At 34.7% G+C, this 20,610-nt stretch overlaps 2 protein-coding genes across 2 annotated transcripts; both read right to left on the bottom strand.

Annotated features, from left to right (window-relative positions):
• Window positions 1-262: 262 nt before the first annotated feature.
• LOC116010936 lies at window positions 263-796 on the bottom strand. Its single transcript, XM_031250429.1, has one exon. The coding sequence runs from the start codon at window positions 794-796 to the stop codon at window positions 263-265; it is 534 nt and encodes a 177-aa protein (XP_031106289.1).
• A 3,814-nt stretch (window positions 797-4,610) lies between these two features.
• Window positions 4,611-6,635, bottom strand: LOC116011098 (phosphatidyl-N-methylethanolamine N-methyltransferase-like). The gene is made up of 2 exons (XM_031250614.1): window positions 6,332-6,635; window positions 4,611-5,204 (listed from the first exon to the last, which is right to left on the bottom strand). Exons 1-2 carry the CDS (start codon window positions 6,574-6,576, stop codon window positions 4,940-4,942), a joined length of 510 nt encoding a protein of 169 aa, XP_031106474.1. The 5' UTR covers window positions 6,577-6,635; the 3' UTR covers window positions 4,611-4,939.
• Between the last annotated feature and the right edge of the window lie 13,975 nt (window positions 6,636-20,610).

Below are 20,610 nucleotides of genomic sequence, written 5' to 3'. Positions count from 1 at the left end.
TTTTGAACTTCCTCATAAACAAGGCAAATTGATCATCAGTGAATAAATCAGATGGGTTAGAATTTGACCTTACGGTTGACGATGATGGTTGTTGACTTGCAACGAGAGCTACATTTCTTGTCTTAGGTTCTTCTACAGGTAGTGTTTCCTTCTCGAATTTATACGCTTTTAGGTCACTGAAGATCTGAGTAGTGCTCGTTGTTTTCAGGTCTTGGTGATCACGCATAGCAACAACTTTCATTTCCCAACTCTTCGGCAGTCCTCAGAGAATCTTTAGGTTTCTCTCCTTTTGCGAAAGCTTCTCCTCATCGAGGTCTCGGATGTCCATAAGCAACTTCATGAATCGAGCTTCCATATCAGTTATGGATTCTTTTGTGCTAAGTTTGAAATCCTTGAATCTTTTCATGGCAATAGTCAACTTGTTTTCCTTTTCTTGCTCGTCACCTTCTCCTATGTGCATGAGTGTGTCCCAGATGTCCTTAGCCGATTTGCACTTTCTCACCCGAGGGAATAGTGACTCATCCAAAGCCTTGTAGAGTATATCTTTGACAATGTTGTCAAGGTTCGCACGAGTTCTCTCCTCGGTTGTCAGCAAGGACTTATCCTTCGGTATCATTGCTGGTGACGTTGGATCATCAGCGGCTCGGTTGGTGTTTACTTGTAGGATCTTGATAGGTCCATCAGTAATCACATCCCACATCTCATCATGAATAGCAGACAGGTGAGCCTGCATTCGCACTTTCCAATCATCAAACTTGTCTAGGTTAAACATGAGAAAATGTCTGTAATGTTCCATTTTTGACATAGTGCAAAGTATAAAAGAGATTTTTAAATTTTTAAAGAGGATCACCAGGCAGTATACACAGAGTGTTCACCGTTCAAGGTTACCGCTCTGATACCACTTGTTGGTCCCGGTGGTAGAGGTGTGAGTCTAGAAGGGGGGAGGGGGGTTTTGAATAGACTCACAGGTATTTTAAAAACTTTTTACGTGATCACTCCTTTGAAGGGAATAAACTCGATCAAAGATAAAACGCAACGGATAAAAGGGTTATACCAAATTTTAAAGATTACTTTGCACGAAGAGTTATTCTATGAAAATGTTAGGTTTGAGAGTGGCATGCAATGCAGTACGTAAAAATAAAAAGAGAGAGAGATAGAGATTTTTATAGTGGTTCGGCTCTTAACGAAGCCTACTCCACTCTTCTTCACAACTCGTGAAGGTTTGCACTATATTCTCCTTAATAGTACAAAACTCCTTTTCAACGTGCTCCTTTGATCACCAAGCCCGGCAGCCACGTTAGGTTAGGTTTTTCAACTCCTTCAAGGTTTACTCCGCCTCTTTCTACTTCACAAGTAGAGATGGTTGAAAATGGTTGAGAATGTTTCTCCAACTTTGAGATTCTTGTGTTTGAACTTCTTGATTTCAACACTTGAGCTTCACAAGATCTCTTTTATGATCTGGATATAACTTTTGAGCTTTTGAATATTTTTGACACACAGGAAGTAATATTGCTTGCTAATAACTTTTTGCTTTTTCAACCTTGTTCAAGTGAGATGGGACAAGGGTATTTATAGGTGAGAATTTTCATATCCGTTGGAGGGAATCTGAATTTTTAAACCTATTATCCAGTGTGTAATATCCAATGGGTAAGGTTTGACATTTTCAGAATGTCAATACCTTTCTAGCCATTTGTTCACTTTTATGCAAGGACAATTTGTCTTTTGTCTCACAAAAATGTGACAATCATTAAATGCTCCTTGGGATTGTTGCCTAGGATCCATTTTGACATTCAAGTTATACCTAACCTCAAGTGTATAAATAAGACAACCAACAAAGAATGTCTAGTGCCTTGGGTACTCTTGAGAATGATTGTCCTTATCATTCTCATCATCTCCCCGAATCAATCAGCTTTTGATTGTTCGGTTTCAAGAGTTCGGCCCTTCCATTCTTCGGCCTAAAGCTTTCACAGTCTTCAGTCTTCGGTTCTTTAAGTCTTCATGTCTTCAATCGTCAACTCTTCGTAACTTCAAGTCTTCGGCTTGTAACCTCTTATTTGAGGACTTGTCCAGGGATGATAACAAGTTACTCTTTAAGAGTCAGGATTCGGTTAACAACAAAGACTAAGACAAGGATTCGTCCTTCTAAACAATAAAAGACAGAATAAGAAATGAGGGGTCTCCTCGGGTCTTTGGTATCATCAAAATCAATGGTTCGGGGTTCCTAACAAGTATTATATGGTTTATAATTATTAGTCATTAAAAAATTTAAAATACTTAAACAAATTTTTAAAAAATAAATAATAAAATAAAAAAGTACGCAGGCGCCTAGGCGCCGTTTAATCCCCACCTAGGCGCCATAGGCGCTAGGCGTCCCCCGAGCGCCTCGCAATTTTTTTAACCATGTATTTAGGAAAAGTACATTATTTGAGTCCTGAAAGTACATTGTTTTGTATAATGTACATTCAATACACAAATAATATATTTTTAATATATTAAAAATGTACTTTTTATTATGGTCCACATAGCACTATGTGGACCATAATTTGCCTTGAAACCTCAAGGTAGACACAACCGGTTGTTATGCCATAGACTCGAGTCTACCTTGCAAGGTGGACCAAGGTCCATATTCACAATTTTAGAACTCTATGTTCACAATTTTTGAACTTTATATTTATAATTACAAAACTCTATGTTCACGATTTCAGAACTCTATTGTCACAATTTCATAACTCTATATTCACAATTTTTGAACTCTATATTCACAATTACAGAACTCTATGTTCACAATTTCAGAACTCTATGTTCATAATTTCAGAACTCTATTGCTACAATTTCAAAACTCTATTGCCACAATTTCATAACTCTATATTCAATAGTATAACACAATTTTTGAATCTATATAACAAAATTATGAATATAGAGTTCAAAAATTGTGAATATTGAGTAATGTAATTTTGTATATTAAGTTCTAAAACTGTGAACAAGTCTTAAAACTGTGAACATAGAATTTTAAAATTGTGAACATGAACATGAGTACATAGCATAATTTGCCAGAGACAGCTATCGTGGATTCTCAGCTGCCCTGATGGACTTGGAAATTGAGTTTGGGCCGCTCCATTAAACTTATGAATTATGTATTGGATTGGGCTCAGTTGGACTAACATGACACCCAATATTCCATTGGTATTAATTCTTACTCAAATAGAACTAATAATAAAGGAGAGAAATAGAAAACCAGAGACTTGAAGTAAACGAAGGGTTATCCAAGTTAAGGAAAATGGCAAATTTTAGGCAAATTATACCGTGCACCACGGTGCACATAGCAATATGCACCACGTACGTAAACGACGTCATTTTGAGTATTGTAAATTAACTGTCTATTTTTTTGAAAATTACGTTTTCCAGTTCGGCCGATGTCTGTATTTATGTTAATATTCTGTGTATTCTAGGCAACCGTTCTGTGTATTCATGTTAGTAACACATGTTGTGATGTGTTTGTGCATTCGAATGTTTAGGAGGATGAATTCTGTGTATTTTGTGTCAATATTCTGTGTATTCATGTTATTAACACAGGTTGTGATGTGTTTGTGCATTCGAATGTTAGGATGATGAATTTTGTGTATTTTGTGTCAATATTCTGTGTATTCTGGGCAAACATTCTGTGTATTCTAGATAATGATTATGTGTATTATAGATAATGAATTCCCTAGAGTCATTCGCGTCCGCGTCCGCTTCCACTAACATCTGTGTATTTTGTGTCAATATTCTGTGTATTCTGGGCAAACGTTCTGTGTATTCTAGATAATGATTATGTGTATTATAGATAATGAATTCCCTGGAGTCATTCGCATCCGTGTCCACTAACATCGAAACGACGTCGTTTATGTTCGTGGTGCACATTGCTATGTGCACCGCGGTGCAGGGTATAACGATTGCAAATTTTATTGTGTACCATGGTTCAAACGGTGCGTTTCTTTTTATAATATATTCAATTTCATTTTATATATACACTAAAGTTTTATTACAGCACAACTAAAGTATCATTTTGATTCAACTACTGTTTTCAATATGTGAGACATGCTATTGAATTATGTAATTTTGTTATAACACCACTAAAGTATAATTCTAATTCAATTAGGTTTCATTGGACAATATACACTCAAATATGTAAAACTTGTTATTCAGTTTCATTTATATACACTGTAGTTTCATTACAACACAACTAAAGTATCATTTTAATTCAACTATAATTTCATGTGACAATATACACTCAATATAAGAAACTTATTATTTAGTTTCATTTTAGATACATTATAATTTCATTATAGCACAACTAAAGTATGATTTTAATTTAATTACAGTTTCATTTAACAATATACACTTAATACGTGAGACGTGTTATTCAGTTTCATTTTAAATATACTTTAGTTTTATTTTATTCTAAGTACATTATAAATGCGAAATTATTCTAAGCACATCATAAATACGGAATTAGTTAAGCATAATGCGCCGGCGTTTTTGGACCACCGTCCACCATATAACAATTGAAGGAAAATGATATATAAATATATAGTGATGTTGAAAGTGAAAGAGCCCAATCCAGATGGCTGTTTGGCATTTAAAATGCAATAGAGATGTGTGATTTTTTGGTAAATTTATAGGGTCTTTCTCTCCGTCCGTTTAACGGTCCGGGGTCTACCCATGATCGTTCCGAGAGGCACAGGAGCTGGCCCAGGGAGAATCGTCACTTGCGGGTAAAAAACATAATATAGCAAGATAACATAGCAAGATAAGGAGATTTAGATTTGAGTATCAACTGCTAAAAAACATAACATAGCAAGATAAGGACTAGGAAAAGCCCAAAATGTGAAACAACACAGAAAAGAACATGGCTGGTTGTGCTTTAGAGGCTGTTCATCATCTGAAGGAGCAGATCTCGCTAGCAGGTAGTCTCTTCTGCAAGGGGCTTGGCACGAGTAGCTGGATCTTCCTTAGATTCTACGTGAATCACAAACACATAGCCGAGGACCCAAAGGAGAATATATGGATAGGGAACCCAAGGCAGACAAGCGATAATACATAAAATGCTGCCACTATACTGGGGATCCCTAATTACTCCAAATGGAAACTGTGTCACCCAGGGAATGTTCTTTCCAAACCTCACACCATAGTATACGCCACACTCTCCCAACAATTGGTATACCCTACACTAGCAACCATTATCACGTAAACCACACATACTTACGCTAAAAATTCAGGTTAGAAGAATGAAAAATGGACAAGCCAGCTACATGCTAGTCTTTCCTATGCACTTACAGGTACATCCAATAATTCAAACAGAAGGTTTGGTTTAAAGATCCAGACATACTCTCAAGATTTTTCTTTTTTCCCTTTTTTATTCAATAGATCCTAACATAAAAATAAAAAAAAGAAAAAAAAAAGAACAAGATTGAAATCATTCAAAGGTGACACTGTTTTCAATCACAGACTTCAGCAGACTAGCAAAAGAACAAGATGAAATCATTCAAAGGCAACTTTCAATCACAGTTAAAGTTCCTCCACAAAATTTTCACTCACTATTACTTCAATCTAGTTCTAGCAGACTCACAGATATCAGCAATCTTAGCACAAAAAATAATAATAAATAAATAAAAGAAACAAACTTTCTCCACCTTTAGCATTAAATATAGTATTGGGGTAACCCCAACTAAGTTAGTTGGAGAGTTTACTTGGTAACCACAAAGTTCCAAGTTCAACTTCCCGTGAGTGCCGTCTATTGACCTTCCTGATAAACAATGGGCAACCTACTTCCTTGTGGTTGTGATCCTTTGCTGGCTAACGTCAAAAGGCGGGCTTCACCCAAGGTACACCTCCGAGTATGTGCTAGGGACTTTTCCGTAAATCAAAGAATTGATGACATAAAGTGTTTTTTCCAATTTTGATATTTATCTACACAAATACATTTATGGCATACCGATCTATCATCAAGGTTATAATCTTGCAGGCCGACCACATTCTCCATTTCCATGATCCACACCTAAACAGAATAATCCCCTTAAGCTCAGAGGTAATTGTTAGTCCTAACTTAGAATCTAGGGTTCCAAGATGTAGTTCAGTGCAAGTTACACTCTTCCCAGACAACAAATCTAAATTAGAATCTCCCCCTTTCCTCATCATCTAAGCTCAATGTTCATACCATTAATCAAGATTTCATGAATTTAAAAACAATACCCACAGAACATTACAACAAAGGTATAGGTATATTAAAATCAAACAATCAAGACATTGTGGGTTGGGAAGAGTGAGCAGAGGAGTAAGTAAGAAGAGAAACCTGATGTTGAGGAACTGACCGAAGAGGAAAAGCGGCCAGAAGTAGAGAGGCGGCGGCCAAGAAGGCGTTGATACCGAATACAAAGCGATGAACTGCAGCAGCTTCAGCACGTTAGACACTACGCTCATGACGTGAGATGGGTCACGCCCTTTCCCGCAAAGATCCACCCATGTCTGAGGGTACGTCCATAGCCAATAGAAGAATGGGAACTGTGAAATCACTACTAGGCATACCAACACATCCATACTTCTTTTCCGATTGGCCACCGGAGATAACAAAATTAATTTAACAGTCTCCCAGATTATTGGGCAATCTTTCATAGACTTGCTTTATGTCCAATTTATTTGAATACTCTGTAAATTATCTAAGGCCCACAGAGGCACAGATAGTATAATGACAAAGAGAAAATATCATTTTTAGTCTGTCAACTATAATACATGTATCAATTTTGGTCCTTTGACTATTAAAAATTTCAAATTAGGTGCATGACTATTCAATTTGTATCACTTTTGGTCCTTTAGTATTAATATTTTCAAATTAGGTGCATGACTATTCATTTTGTATCACATTTGGTCCTGCCGTTAAATTTTCCGGCGAAGTCATCGGGGGTGACCGGCGTTTTCTATTTTTTTATTATTATTTTTTATTTTTAAGTTTTTTTTTTATTTAAAAGTTATGGAGTATTAAAATAATTTTTAAAATAAAAATTAAATAAATTAGTCGGTCACCGGTGACTTAGCCGGAAATTTGGCCGGAAAATTTAACGGCAGGACCAAATGTGATACAAAATGAATAGTCATGCACCTAATTTGAAAATGTTAATAGTCAAGAACCAAATGTGATACAAATTGAATAGTCATGCACCTAATTTGAAATTTTTAATAGTCAAGGACCAAAATTGATACATATATTATAGTTGAGGGACTAAAAATGATATTTGCTCTAATGACAAATTATATCGTCCATTGCATGGTAAAGGCAAATTTCAATCATTATTGTGTAGACTTATGGAGCAAATTCTAAAAACACATAAAATACATTATTATTATTTTATCTCGTTATTGTGTTTATTTACTCTATCTTTTGGATTCTAGTTTGTTTTGAAGTTATTTTCCATCTTTATTTGCTTAATACATTGTTGGATTATGTTATTGATGAATGTTATTGTGCTTTGTTCTTATATTATGAGTGTGTAGAGTAGTTTGGGGGTTGGATAGTGGTGCTTATTGTGTTTGATTTTTATTTGATACTTATTTCATTCAAGGGTTTGAAACCAACATAGGGTTCTTGTTCTAGTGAGATATTTTTGTGTGTTAGTGTTGATGGGTTTGTGGCTTGTGCACAACCTTGTCAATACTTGTCTAGTATGAAATTTTAGCATCTGAATGGGCAAGGAGTCCATAGGTTATCACACATCTATACTCGTCTCTCAACTGTCATTATTCCTTAGACCACATCTCATGACCTTCAAATTCACTTACGAAAGTAGGAAATGTTGAAGGTCTAAGACTACTCGAGCTTATTGAGGGGATTCGTAGCGTCACGAGAGTGGAAGAACCCCCGTATGGCGAATTGGCCTAACATTAGATCACGGGAGTGGCGTGTTAGTCAACCAATTTGGAGATAGTTGTAACCCCTCGGTTTTTTCCGACAAAGTTAAGGCTCGAAAATATTTTTTTTAAGCTATGACACTTATGAGATGATCTCTCGGTACTTCAGAAGGATTTTTTTTTAAAGTAAGACTAATTATCGATAAGCTGCGAACTACGTACCGGTCACTAACCGAGAAAATTTTAAGGATATAGATTCAGTTTGGATTTTCCTAGAAATTGGATTATTAAGTATCATACGATTAAGCCTGAACTTCTAGTTCAAGAAAATTTTAAATGGACTGTAAGGGATGAATTGTTACGGACTCTATACCTATAATTCACGAGAGACCGAAAAATTCCCAAATTTGGTGATTTACGACGAGATTATTTTTAGGATAATTTTGGTATTAGAATTTTCCCGAATTAAGTTATAATCCTCCGAGCTTTCATCTGATTTAAGCATAAACTGGCCAATTAAATTTGTGATCTTCTTAAGGACTCCATAGGGTGTTGACAAGTGGCAAGCAAATCTAGACTAAGATTGATCATTTAATGCTAGCATTAATGAGGTATGGAGACATTGCACTTGCTTGCTTGATCTTCAAGAACAAGATCTACACTATCACACTCATCTCTCTCTCTCTCTCTCATTTTCGAACCATACTAGTAGGAGAAGAAGAAAAAAATTAGCTTAGTCTTCCATTGTGATCCAAGAACTCCTTAGGCATTTCTTCAACTCCAAGAGCTCTACTATAGGTAAGAACTTCGGTTTTGTTCGGTTCAATCCCTCCTAAGATTTAAGCTTGAACTTAAGATTTATGAAAATATTGTTATTATGGTGTTATGTTAGGATCTTTGGTGAAGGAATCCAAGGAAAACACCATCAACTAGTGCGGTTTTTAAAGGTTTCTACAAAGGTAAGGAATCCCTTAAGTTGGCTCAATCACTTGAAGGTGAACAAATGCTAGTAAATTACGTGACTAGGAAAATTTTACGTGAAATTATGTGTTAAGTTCGTGGATCTACAAGTTAGCCTAAGAAACTACACTTTGGATTTTTGGTAATTTTTATATACATGTTCATAGCTAATTTATGAATGTATATGTTGAATTTATGCCCATATAGGCTTGTACTTGTGAAAATAGTGAAAAGAAATCAGGATAGATTCTGGCAGTAACTTCCGAGATTTATTGGGAAAAATTGGTAAGGTATTTTGATCCTATTTTTTTTAGGAATGTAGTTCTATAAGTGTAGAACCCGCATATAAAATTTCATAATGATCGGAGTAGTATAAGTACGGTTTTCGAATTTTTTTCCAAAACTGGTCCAGAGAGAAAAATATTCTGGACAGCACACTGCCAAGGGCAAAAAGGGAATTTTCTGTGTTTATTCGTGGATCAAAATGACCAAAACATTTTATGGACATCAAGTACTATAAGTTTGGGTTCTACCATAAAAATTTAAAGTGAAAAAGAGTTCGGGAACTATTTTTACCGGCTCAATCTTTCAGACTGCGCCAAGCTGAAATTTTCTGAAAAAGAATGGTTAGAAACAATTTTGACAAATATAATTTGTAATAAAATTAGTAACGAGGTTTTGGGATGTCATAATCCATTTGGAAGAAAAATCATGTTTTAAGGAATAATGTGACTCTCGTTACTTGGTTTTCGAAATGAACAAATCATTAACCAATATGTGTATTTTGGGAAATGTTTTGAGCAAAATGTTTTGAGAGACAAGACTTTTGAACTAAGTTAAGAATGGTGATTGATTTCAAAGGAGGACTTGATTTTGTGGGAAATGTCTATAAAGTGATTTTGACTCAAGGAAAGGGAAAAGGAAGGAAAATGTTTTCAAATCTTAGTTCTAGTAAAAGTGGTGAAGGATCTTGTTAACCACGGAATAAAGATGAGCTTAAAGTGCCTATTCCGCATGGTAATTATGTGTATGATCAATCATACTGTGGGCGAAGTCGATTCGCCGAGTACTATATCACCCGGAAGGAAAAGGTACTCCTACGGGGGTGTGCACACTTAAGTATAGTCACTCTATGTTCGGGTAGGTGTCGTTCTTATGAACCTAGTGAGGCTAGCTAGGAATCATTCCAACGCTCCTATAAGTCCAGGGGATCAGTATTAGACCGGGCGATGACCACTGAACCCGAGTTCAACGATCCAAGTGGTCAAAAGTGGAGAAAGGACTCCAAAGGCCTCACACTTTCTATCTAGGACTAAGTGGAATTTTGAAATATGAATGTAGTTACGCTGTAGCTACGGGAAAGAAAGATGTGATAAGTTTTTAAGTACCCAAAGGTTGTGGGTGATCTCTCTTTTTGAAAAGTGAAAAGTGATGAGGATTTTATTATGAGGGAAAGGTTTTTCTACTAAAGTGATTACAAGCAAGATGTGTGATTTATGTTTCTTACTACTTACTAGTATGCTTAATTGTTTAACAATATATTACTGGGTATGAAAATGATTACTAAATGACCTTGTCAAGAGGGAAATGACATGAGACGTTACTGAATTGTGCTCATAATGTATGCAAGTTGCTATTTATAACTGTTGCAGGTAGAATGCAACCGTTGGGTAAAGTTACATTTTCTGGAAATTATGTTTTTCGAAACCTTTGTTTACTTTCGAGTGACAATGGATTTCCTTACTTAGCCGTCGCGCTAACTACACTTCATTGTGTCCTTTATTAGATGCAGTCTAGCGTGGGCCCCTGTGGCCGATGAGCTCTAAATAGGATGGGAGTCGAGGTTGAAGATTACTCTATCCTAGAATAGACACCCTGGAGAGATTATTTCCATATGTACATATCTGGATATTGATATGGTTATTTGAGGTTGTAAGTATTAGCCTTAGCGTTTAGGTATAGGAAAGATACCTAAGCGTGGCGGTAACACCCAATTTTCTGCTGGTTAGACGCTTCCGCAATGTATTATATTTAAGGATTTTGTAATAAATCCAAGATGTGAAAATTGGGGTGTTACATAGTAGTCTTGAACTCAATGGTGAAGTTTCTTAGCACTCAATCTATCTCTTGACTCATGGCATCAGACCAACAAATTAAATACACATTCCAATCCCTAGCTTGTTATTATCAATTTTATCCCATTGTTTTCATTCCTATGCATATCATATCTCATTCCTGTTATTAATTACTTAACTTCCACAATCGTTCAGTGCTTGTGCCTAGATCTTCTTTGACTAATCCAACCCCCAATCCTTGAGGACGATAAAAAAAATTATTTTTGTTTATTCCGAATACCACTATACTTGTTTAGAGCGAATCAAAGAGCAGAGTTGACCACCATGCGGTGGGAGAGAGAGGAGTCGACCACTGAGTGATAGGAGAGAAAAATCGACCCCCAAGCTATGGGAGAGAGGAGTCAACTACCCAGAGATGGGAGAAGATTAAACCATCTAGCGGTGGGAGAAAAGAGCCGATCATCGAGTGGTGAGAGAGAGGAGTCGACCATCGAGTAGTGTGAGAGAGGAGTCAACCACCAAGCGGTGAGAGAGTAAAGTGGATAGAGTTGACCACCAAGCGGTGGGAGAGAAAAGTCGACCACCGAGAAGTGAGAGAGTTGAGTCAACCTCCAAGTTGTGGGAGAGCAAAGTCAACCTCTGAGCAGTGGGAGAATATAGTCGAATATTGAGCTGTGGGAGAGAGGATATATGCCGATCATTGAGCATGAAGGCCAATGGCCGACCACTGAGGTTGAAGGTCAAGGGTCGACCACTAAGGTTGAAGGCCGAGGTCGAGGGTCGACGACTAAGGCCAAAGGGCGATTATTGATGCTGAAGGTCGACCACTAAGGGTGAAGGCTGACCACTTTCCCAAGAGGGGTTAACCGGTTGCTTTTCAAGATGATCTGAACCAACCACTTTTGGCCATGAGGTCAGGCACTTATCCATATGCAAGACTTGAAATACCAATGAAGTGAAAAATATGATATGCATCCCCACTAGAGGGGTATGGTCTGGACCGACTAGTATGCTATTATGCCTATCCTAAGTACTTACTTTTCAATCTACTCCCCCCTCCTAGTAGGTTGCAACTTTCATTGCGAGCTACAATCTTTGATACCTGAAAAATAAGCCATGCGAATAAATGGTTAAGTGCCATGTAGGTCGACCGTTCCGGTCTTTAATTCTGAGCGCTCGACTCGCATTTTGATCAAATCTTTCCCGATCGACCGGTTAGCCCAGCCGCTCACCCTTTCGAGCGTTCTGCTTGCTTCTTTGACTGAATCTCTCTTTATCTCCTACGACCAATTGGAAGGCACAACAATTTGCACTACAAGGCACAACAATGTGCACTACAAGGCACAACAATGTGCTCTGGAAGGCATAACAATGTGCACTCTAAGGCAAACAATACTCACTAGGAAGGCACAACATTGTGCATGCTCTGAAAGGCATAACAATGTGCTTTGTATGACATAACAATATGCTCTAGAAAAAGTGACAATGTGCACTAGAAGACAAAAAAAATTAACTTACACAAAATTACCATAATGCCACCGCGTTTTTTTTAAAGTTAATTCATTCTGAACCCTAGATCTGAACTTGATCAATAGACGAAATTAATTCATATTTCTCACTTGCGGCTTCTATTTCACTTGATCATATAAATATATATATATATATATATATATATATATATAAAATTTGAGTTAATCATTAACCAAAATTTTATAAAACCTAAAACCATTAACCGAATCGAAGTATTTCGGTTAAAACGCAGTTTACCAAAATTTTTTGGTTCAGTGAATTAACCAAACTTTTACCAAGTTTATACACCCCTAATATAAACAAAAAATTTTGGTTCAGTGAATTAACCAAACTCTTTCGGTTAATGGTTTAATTGAATAAATACACGAAAATTCCCCTTGCTATTCGCTTGCTTTACCCCGCTCACCAACCGGCGACCTCACTCCGATCGCCCAAGCCGAATGCTTCCGGTCTTGACGATATACGTGATCGCCTACTTGAACGTCCTCCGATCTCCCCTCCCCGCCTTGGCTACCATTTGGCCGAGTACCCCCCGTGTCTTCCAACGGGTTCTTTAAAATATAGCCTCCTGACTGCTCAAAGTATATTGGGAGACATCTGCAGGCTACCTCGTCTGTTAGTACTCTGGTTAGGAATTGAATATGCTGCAGGATGGATTGCCGCTAATCTTTGTATAGTGTGAACACACTTTTTTTCTCTTATCTTTTCTTGTTGTAATTGGGAATTGGGTTGTTTACTTTGAATATTCGTGATTTCTTCACCATCATGAGTGGCTAAATTTCTCTAAGGAGGTGTTTGGTTGGATGGAAAATATTTTCCAAGGAAAATGTTTTCCTTGAATTTAAGGAAAACTAGATTTTCCTTTATTTGGTTGGATGGAAAACTTCCATTGGAAAACATTTTCCTTAAGAACAAAGAAAACAAATTCCTTGGCCACCCCTTTGATATTTTGTTTTCCATGGAAAATGTTTTACATGAAAAACAAGGAGGACAATTATGCCCTCATTAACTTTCTTTAATTACCATTATTATTATTGTTGTTATTATTGTATAGGGGTATGATTGTCTTTATACCCATTATTCCTTACAATTCCAAATTCAACCTTTTATATTCTCAGTCATTTATTTTCCACCAACCAAACAATGGAATCTATTTTCCTGGTAATTTGTTTTCCATGGAATTTGAATTCCGTTTCCTTCAAATATTTTCCAGCGAACCAAACGGGCTGTAAAGGTTTGAATTCTAGCTTGTGAAGTTTATTTATATAGCTTGTTCTTAAATTCTTTTATAATATTTACATTTCTTTTTAAGTGTTGTGTTTAATTTGTGTGGTCTAGTTGATAATAGCATAAAACCCTAATCTAGTTATATGTGACTCTTGCTTGTTAATTGCACAATAGAGTGACATTAACTTTGGCTTCACAAACATACACTAGAAAGCATCACACGTTAGTGGGTGATTTTTTGTTAGAATTTATATTGATTGTGCTTAATCTATTGAATTTTGTGAATTGTTACGGGAGTAGAATTTGTATAGTTTAATCACATATTTACATTTTGTAAGAATAAAACTGAAATATTAAGGATCTAACCTCCAACCATAGTTGGTGTTTGTTGTTGCGTGAATGAACTGTGCTGCTTGCTGCCTTTGCTTGAATGAACTGTATTTTTCTCTCACTTCTACTCTATACTCTCTGGATGGTGTATGAGACTAAATGTTATGAGCAGTGAGAGGTGAAGGACCTTAAATAGCTGCAAACCATCATTGTAGCAGAAATCCCAAATGTCTTCCTACAGTTGTACTGTTTGCACCACAAATGGTTTGTCTCCTAGATGAAAATGACAGGTTTGGAATATGTCAGATGAAAAACCTTATTTTATGTTTTATTAGACAAAACTTTTCATCTCCTTATTAGACAAAACCTTTCATTCTCCCACTTGGTGCAAACATTAAACTTAAAGAATAGAATAACACCAACCATAATGATATGTTTTCATTAGTGCGAATAATATCCATTATGATCAAATGCAAACTGCCTTCAAGCTCTTAATTAGGAAACTAAAAAAAACTTTATGAAATAAACCATATGTTTATTTCAAGTCCAACTGAAATATTTTCTCAATGAATTTAGAGTGTACACACTTTATGAGAAAATTTCTGAATGCGAAAGAATTTCATTCATTAAAACTGTATGTATATACAATATTACAAAATGGGTGAAAGTCCCATCTTTTCAGCAATATCCTTGAATTTAACTGTAGGCATGCCTTTAGTCAAGGAATATGTTATTACCAACTCAGTACTGATGTGCTCAATGACCACAATTTACTTTTTAACACGCTTCGTTATAGCTAAGAACTTTATGTCGATGTGCTTAATTCGACTCCCACTTTTGTCGTTCTTAGTTAGGAAAACTGTAGCTGAGTTGTAACAATAGATTCTTAATGGCTTAGATACAAAATCCAAAAATTCTAAGCCTAGAGAAGAAATTCTTAAGCCATACACCTTATGAAGTGGCCTCAAAATATGAAAACGAACTTGGCTTTCATGGTAGAAGTAGTTATTAAAGACTGTTTAACACTTTGTTTAACACTTTTCCATGATATAGCCTTACCAGCCATAATAAATATGTACCCTGAAGTTGATTTTTGAGAATCAATATAGCCAGCAAAGTTCGCATGATAATATCCAATGACATCTAAGATATTTTCTTAAACCCAAGCTTATAGTTTTTAGTATCTTTGAGATACGTTAAAACTCTTTTACAGCTTTCTAGTGGTCTTTGCCTGGATTATGCAGGTATCGTCATAGCATTCCAAAAACAATGTTTGGTCTTGTACATACTTAAATGTATCCAAGACACCCAACTGCTTCAGCATATGGAATGTCCTTCATGGACTTCTCCAGGTCAATTTTAGAACATTTATTCAAACTTAATTTATCTCCTTTTGTTATGGGAGCTAGAGTTGGTGAACAATTCTAAATCTGAATCTTTCCCAAACTTTGTCTATATGGGTTTCTTGCGATAGATCAGTATGTACCGGGATCTATCCTTATGAATTTTCATGCAAATGACATAAAATGCATTACCCATATCCTTCATATCAAAGTTCTTAGAAAGAAATTGTTTCACGTCATGAAGTATTCCCTATCTCCAGTAGAAGGTAATATATTATCCACGTATAAAACAAGGAACCAAATTTTACTCCCACTGACCTTTTGGTATATATAATGATTAAAGGGATCTTCAACAAAACCAAATGAAGAAATAANCATCTTACATGTCTACCCCAAGAGTTTTGAGTTGAGCCACGATGTCCTTTAATTCTATGATGTGCTCACGCACACCCTTAATGGAAGTGAGGTGGAGAGAAGAAAATATCATAATAAGGGTGCTAGCTAAAAACTTTTCTAAAGTGACGAACTGGTCGTCAATAGTTTTGAGTAATGCTCGGACATCTTTATGCTTTTCATTAATAAAACCCCGAATCTCATAAGATATTTTCGCCTTGATGTACATTGTAGTGAGCAAATTAGACCTATCTCATCGCTCATATAACACAATGTCATCTTGGGTACTGTCTTTAGTGGAGACCGGTGGTTTCTCATTATGTATAGCATAGTCTAAGTCATTCCACCCTAAATTAAGGAGAATTCTTTCTTTCCATATTTTATAATTGTAACCCCTAAGTTCTGGAACTTCAATGTTCAGTTTTGTATGATTAAGAGATTGAAATGCTGTAAGGAAATAAAGGCTTGGTTAAAATTTTCGAGGCAAAATATAGAGAGAGAGAGACTGAAGTGCATATTGTTACCAATGTAAGTTATGCAAAATATAGATTCGTATGCCATAAAAATTGCCTGTGGGCGAAATTATGATCATAACTTGATATTTTATCCTGATTAATCATATAAATATAACAAAATTGCCTGTGGGCTAAATTTCATTATATTACATATAATTAATCACAATTGATATGTCTAAAACTTTATGTGATCTAACAACTTAATATATAAATTCAATTGATCAAGGATGCTGTGGCTACTCCTCAATTAATTAAAATTATAAGATCACTAGACATATTATTGCCGATCTTTATGTGATTAAACTTAATAATTTTTAGTCAATTAAAGATGCTGTGGCTACTCTTTAATTAATCAAAATTGTAATCACTTGGCAAAAGAGATTTTAAAGCCTAACAAACCAATTAAACCAAATTATGATAGACAATCCTTAGGTATACTCCCAGGAAAGTTGGTAGGTGCTAAGGCTCCTTTAAAAACCAACTCCTTAGACAGAGTAGCGTCGCAAGGGGACTAGTAGCAATATGGCTGAAGGCACTATGACAGTTTCAACCAGCAAGGCGTTTTAAGCCAGGGCCATATAACTAGTATTCCTCCCCAAGAAACTTCCCTAATTCATGTGTTTTCATATTTGAAGTAAAATCGTTTGAGAGATCTATAAGATTGTGAGTTCACCTATGGATAAGGCTTTTAAAAGGGTGAACTATCTTTGGTTCTTTAATGTGCCCTTAAATAGACACAACTGAAGAGTAATAATATGCTTAATCTATCCTTAAAGGCACTAAATTCACCTAAAATGCACTATATCATGCATAATAAACATTTAATTCAGACCTAGAAGGCTCTAAATTCATCCTTAAAGAACATGTTTTTCTAAAGGCATAATTATAACAGTCAAATAATTATTGCAACAAATATAAATAGCATGCTCAGATTATGCATATTATTAACTTATACTTTATAATTAAATTGCAATACTTAAGGCAATTTAATATAATTCTCATTATTAAATTAAAATCCAAATAGCAAATGTAAAACTTAATATTTACTCACAATTAAATGATAATTTAATAATAAATTAAGGAGAAATTAATCTTGAATAATTAAGGATAGAAGAAGCCCAAATATGATAGAAGGAAAACACTAAAGCAAGCTCATATATAATTATAATGAGCTCAAAAGTTAAAGCATGTCCAAATGACTTAAACAATCTAAATGGGCCCAATTATAATTTTTTTTTTAAAGGTATAATGGGCTTGGCCGAATTGGGCCAAACCCAAACTAATATAATTTCCCTTCATCATTCTTCTTCTACTTCAATATTTCCCAAATCAAAAAGTAGGACCAAGCCCAAAGNTAATCGATACCTTCATTATGTGTGAATCCCTTAGCAACAAGCTTGGTCTTGTATCTCTTAATTTAGCTAATGAATAGCCTTAGCCCCATTAGGTAACTTAACAAGATCCCAAACTTCGTTACTCTTTATGGAATTCATTTCATCTTTCATGGCTTCTTATCACAAATTGGATTATGAATCACAAATTGGATTATGAATAAAACATGATTGGTGAAAATATTTCANCACTCCGCCGCCCCGAGCCGATCTGAGACCGGAGGACAGAGCTGCCACCGTCATCGCATCCGCACAGGAGGTGCTCAACCATGGTCGTCCAGCGATTTTTCGAGTTCCGTCACCGGCATTGTCGAATTCAACGCAAAGGCAGTATGTATATATGACATTTATTTCGAATGTATATTTCGAAAAATTGTTATAATATTTTCCATAAATTATTGTAAAAATTTATGTATATACACATAAAATCCAAATAAATGTATATGTGGATATGGAAAATATTAATATGCAAATATTGAGCAGAAATTTGCTTATATATATATATACATATATTAAATCCAAATATATATGTACTGTAAAAGCAAAGCACAAATATATATGTATGCTTTTAATATAATAAATATATTCATATTGCATACACATTCAAACTAATAACTAGGCAGAGATTATATTTGGCTCTGATACCAACTGTAAGAATAAAACTGAAATATTAAGGATCTAACCTCCAACCATAGTTGGTGTTTGTTGTTGCGTGAATGAACTGTGCTGCTTGCTGCCTTTGCTTGAATGAACTGTATTTTTCTCTCACTTCTACTCTATACTCTCTGGATGGTGTATGAGACTAAATGTTATGAGCAGTGAGAGGTGAAGGACCTTAAATAGCTGCAAACCATCATTGTAGCAGAAATCCCAAATGTCTTCCTACAGTTGTACTGTTTGCACCACAAATGGTTTGTCTCCTAGATGAAAATGACAGGTTTGGAATATGTCAGATGAAAAACCTTATTTTATGTTTTATTAGACAAAACTTTTCATCTCCTTATTAGACAAAACCTTTCACATTTTACACACGAGAATGAACTTTACATGAGATTACAATTTCTTCTCACACTTGGGGTCCGGAATTAGAATATTACTAGAAGTTTTTATTTGTAGTTTGGCTATTGAATGAACCTCACAACTGAGGAACTCTGGCCTGCTAACATATTTTTTCCTTTGATGATTAATATCGAATTACATTTAATTAATTAATACTCCATAATAATTATTAATTCCTTATTGCTTTTGGCCAGAATTGACGGCAATTGATGCTATAAATCTATAAATTACTATTCTTGAATACAAGGGAAAAGTATATCTATCATGCACTTTTATTTTTTTCGTGTCTAATTTTTTTTAAAGCTTTTATATTTTCCTAATTACGAACTATCTTAGCATAAATAAACAAAATTATGCCAGACTCGAGCATTGATGTAGTGATGTTCAATCACTGCATTTATCTTAGATCTCTGCAAGTACAACGGTATGGTCATGGGATTCCAAAAATTCAAAGTTTAAATTTGATTAAAAAAAAATTGCAATCATATTATTCAAACTCAACTCCAATAAACATTCATAAAACAAATCTCAAATAACTCATGAATTACTTCTAAGAATAGAATTATAAAAAATAACAACCACAAGTAGGAAACAAATGTAATAATAAAATATATCTAATCTATTAATCTATCTAATTAGTAGAGTCTAATAACTTCCAACACGTCACCATTTTACTCATTTTTTTTACATCCACTTTTAAGACTTACCCACTCATCATTGCTATCATCATCACCATCACTATAATCATCATCACTACTATAATAATCATCACCACTGCTATAATCATCATCGTCATTGATGGATTCATTGTTGATCCTTTGAAAAGAGGGGTAAAACAAGAAGTAAAGGATAACAAAAATAAGCTGTAAAGCTGTAATGGTACTCATAAACCTGAATACAATTAGGCCACGAATTAGGCCACCACGATGATATAAAACCCATGCTTGTAGAAGAAGACAATACAACCACATCAGCGGCATAACAACCTTGGTAAACATGATTGTTTATTATAATTATTATATCTAAATAGCTTGTAGAATGATAGAAGAAAATTATCTTCAATCTGCAAGGGTTTATATAGGCATAGAATGATGAAGAAATTATATAGGCTTGTAGAATGATTGAAGAAAATATCTTAGCCTGCAAGGATTTATATAGTATTAGCTAGTTATGTTTAACTATCTTAGTATGATTGGGAAACCTAAATTAATGTTAATTAGAATTTTAGTATGATAGGCCAACTTTGATCGAATTAGGATTTTAATATGATAGGGTAACCTTTAATTTTATTTAATTCATCATCATACTAATTATATATTTATTTGTTTTTATATAATTTATCTCATTAATATATATATATATATTAGATTTTATGGTTTTTATTTCTCATTAAATATTACAAGTAGTTCACTTCCAATCCTTTTACCGACCAAACTCTTCTTCATGTGATTTTTTTTTATTTTGTCTAATATAAGTGCGTTTATAAATATTTAATTTAATTTCTTGTCTAGTATAAGACACTAAATTATTATATATGTAATAATTCATGTATAATATGACTTTTCTTTTTTCTTTCAAATGGGTGATTAATTAATAAATATACAATAATAATTATTAATTCCTTAATTAGAGATAAGAAGTAACAATGCCCAAATTAAATAATCTTCTAGTAAACAACAAAAAAGTATTATCTAATAACCCAATACACTACACAAAAAATTTTTAGTACAAAATAATTTTTTTCCATTTTGCTCCCAAGAAAAAACTTGTGAACATTATGGTTACTAAATTGTCCAATAAACTTGACTAGGTTGTCTCACAAAATAATAGTCTCAAGCAACATATATATATATATATATATATATATATATATATATATATATATATATATATATATATATATATA

The sequence above is a fragment of the Ipomoea triloba genome, chromosome 2 (assembly GCF_003576645.1).
Source record: "Ipomoea triloba cultivar NCNSP0323 chromosome 2, ASM357664v1".
NCBI lineage: Eukaryota > Viridiplantae > Streptophyta > Magnoliopsida > Solanales > Convolvulaceae > Ipomoea > Ipomoea triloba.
This window is presented reverse-complemented; position numbering and strand designations above follow the sequence as displayed.